General features: G+C 48.2%; 1 protein-coding gene across 1 annotated transcript; it reads right to left on the reverse strand.

Moving 5' to 3' along the window:
• Positions 1–721: 721 nt before the first annotated feature.
• LOC147365721 (ubiquitin-conjugating enzyme E2 R1-like) lies at positions 722–2,636 on the reverse strand. Its single transcript, XM_086316740.1, has 2 exons — positions 2,584–2,636; positions 722–1,757 (listed from the first exon to the last, which is right to left on the reverse strand). The coding sequence occupies exons 1-2, from the start codon at positions 2,634–2,636 to the stop codon at positions 866–868; spliced, it is 945 nt and encodes a 314-aa protein (XP_086172866.1). The 3' UTR covers positions 722–865.
• Positions 2,637–2,933: the final 297 nt, after the last annotated feature.

Raw genomic sequence — 2,933 nt, forward strand, 5'->3', positions numbered from 1 at the left:
ACAGAATCAGTAGAACAAAACAGGAAGAAACAGAACCAACACATACTCACACACACACACACACGTATATATATAGTGGTTTACTTCAAGCATTTGGTTGACAGGATTGTAGGGACTAGAAAGTTGGAAATCTGTCAGGCCAGCTCACAGGCTAGAAAGGCTTGGGCAGGAACTGATGCTGCAGTCTTGTGACAGAATTTCTTCTTCCTCAGGGAAATCTTGGTCTTTCAATTGATTGTACCATCCCCACTCAGATTATTGAGGATTATCTTTGTTTCAAGTTAGCTAATTGGCCATCTTATCCTCATTTATAAAATGTCTTCACGGAAACATCTAACTTCATTTTAAATTGAATAATTGGGTACTATAGCTCAGCCAAGTTGACAGGTAAACTACCACAACTTCCTAAAACTAACTGTAAATTTTATAGTTCAGAAAATAGATGCATAAAAATCAGTATATCAATGTTTTCTAAATGAGAGTACGTTTACTGAAGATGTGTGCTAAAGAACTGAAGAATGTATTCTTCTGTAGGAAATACACATGTGAGAGTGGAGCCTTAAATGGTTTTAATCCAGGGGCGGGAGACCTGGGTTCAATCCCTGGGTTGGGAAGATCTCCTGGAAAAGGGAAAGGCTACCCACTCCAGTATTCTGGCCTGGAGAATCCCATGGACTGTATAGCCCATGGGTTTGCAAAGAGTGGACACGACTCGGACACGACTGAGCGACTTTCACTTTAATCCAATGATTTACAGAAACTGTGAAAACCTCTAAGCAGTAGCTGGAGACCATAAGAGATTGCTCTAAGATTCCGCAACAGCATTCTGAGACATAGATTATTTAATATGACTAAGACATCTATGTTACCTCTGTTTTGAGGTGAAAAATTTGTTAAGTCTATTACCAGGAACGCGGTGCCAGGACCCCTTGTTGCCCTGATCATCCTTGTTGACCCGGAAGCAGTTTCCGGCCTCAGCCTCCCAGTCCTCGCGATGCAAGAGCTCTGAACCCTGGCGCGTGCCAGGGCCTCCTGATCTTGCGCGGGATATTGTGAGCTGAATGGGCATGTGCACGCCGCCCGGCTCCGCCCCTGTCTTGGTACCCTGGACCTGCTGGCGGGTGGTGTCCGTGTGCTCCTGGCCCTGCCTCGGGTCGCATCCTCTTCTGGCCGCATCACGGAGGTGTCCACGTAGGCGGGTGAGGCGTTGTGTTCGTGGAGCGGGAGATGGTACTGGGAGGGATGGTCCTGATGCTCTGGGTGGGGTCCCACCATTCGGAGGGCTGCTCCACCCTCTGGGGGACACAGACTGCGGATGGAGGGGAGCGGGCAGAGGATGGACATGCACAGTCCCCAGTCTCGTACATGTTGGGATGCCACATCGTGGGCAGGAGCAGGAAGACCGGCAGGGAGTGAGAGGAATCGGTGGTCGATGGGGCTCCTGAGGCGCCTGGAAGTAGCCACCCTCGTAATAGGTGTTGGGAGTCCCGGAGATGGCCGCCTCCGGGTTGTATAGGTCGCCCGCATCTACCAGGATCACCTGGAAGCCGTCCGCTGGCTCCTCCTGCAGCCCCTCGAACTCGGCAGCAGTGTCTTCTTCGAACTGGGCACCAGCGGCCGGGTGGGCCGTGACCGGGGTGCGCGGGGCCCGGTGCGTGAGGCTGCGGGTTGACGGCTGGTTCTGGGCCCGGACTGGGCCTCCTGCCTCCTCTGTGTCGCCGACACTGCCACCCGGGACCCCCGGGCGCCCCACCTGCCTTTAATACTTTTATAATTGTTTGTTTCTGTTTGTAATTCACTCATTCCTTAAGTAATTTTTGTATACTTTGTTGTATTTATGTCCAGTGAAAGTGACTCTAGTCTGTTTAGTGTAAGGTGAGTGAAGTTGTTCAGTCGTGTCCGACTCTTTGCGATCCCATGGACTGTAACTTACCAGGCTCCTCTGTCCATGGGATTCTCCTGGTAAGAATACTGGAGTGAGTTGCCATTTCTTTCTCCAGGGGCTCTTCCTGACTCGGGGATCAAAGCCAGGTCTCCCGCATTGCAGGTAGACGCTTTACTATTTGAGCCACCAGGGAAACCAGGATTTAGTGTAAACCTATGAAAAATTATTGAGTAGAGAGAATTTGCTTTCTGTCTTCCTGCATTCACTCTTGGTTCCTCGTTTGTTCAGGTTCCTATTATGTTTATTTTGTTCCAAAGACTTACAGGTCACGTTCCCTAGAAGCAGAGCTTGATAATGGGATTCTTAGGCCTGTGTTTATTGTGGAAGTACTCTCAGCAGAAAGTGAGGGAAGCAAGAGATGGTGGGGGGAGAAAGAATTGGGTCTTGAGAGTGCCTCATCTGATCTCATAGTAAAGTTTTTAGGGAAAGGTACTGTAGATTTAATCCAGCTAAAGGCAGATGGAGCAGTCTATTGAAACTCTTTGGCCAAGTTCTACCCCAGGGAGATGGGTTGGGCTGGCATGTGGCCTCCCAGTCAAATTAGCTTCCTTTTGGCTGAGAGAAATTCCCCAGAGAGGGGAGCAGGTGTGAGTTGATATTAGCCAACACCCACATCAGCTAGGAAACATACTCCTCACCTTAAGCGGTATTTGGGAAGGGTACCATTAGCCACATTAGCAAACATTACCATCTTGTCCCTGCACAACTCAGATCCACTTGCTGATTACATTTTTTTTTTTTTTTCCTATCCCAGGACCAGGTGATTTCACTGATCAAGTCTATCCAACATTTAAAGAAAAATTAACAGCAGTCCTTCTCAAACTCTTCCAAAATATTGAAGAAAATAGACTGCTTTCAGATTCATTTCTTGAGGCCTGCAATATCCTGATACCAAAACCAGATAAGAACATTACCAGAAACAAAAGCTATAGGCCAGTGCCCTTGATGGACACAGCTGCAAAAATTCTCAAGAAACTATTAGTAAGCT

This window comes from Bos grunniens, chromosome 9 (assembly GCF_055505025.1).
Source record: "Bos grunniens cultivar Pamir isolate PY7600 chromosome 9, Bosgru_T2T1.0, whole genome shotgun sequence".
In the NCBI taxonomy this organism is placed as follows: Eukaryota; Metazoa; Chordata; class Mammalia; order Artiodactyla; family Bovidae; genus Bos; species Bos grunniens.

Excerpts from the sequence above, each read along its gene's own strand:
- LOC147365721 (XM_086316740.1), bottom strand. The coding sequence starts at position 2,636 with ATGGTAATGTTTGCTAATGTGGCTAATGGTACCCTTCCCAAATACCGC. Across the intron at positions 1,758-2,583 it reads CTTCCCAAATACCGCTTAAG|GCAGGTGGGGCGCCCGGGGG; the intron begins GTGAGGAGTATG and ends AAAGTATTAAAG.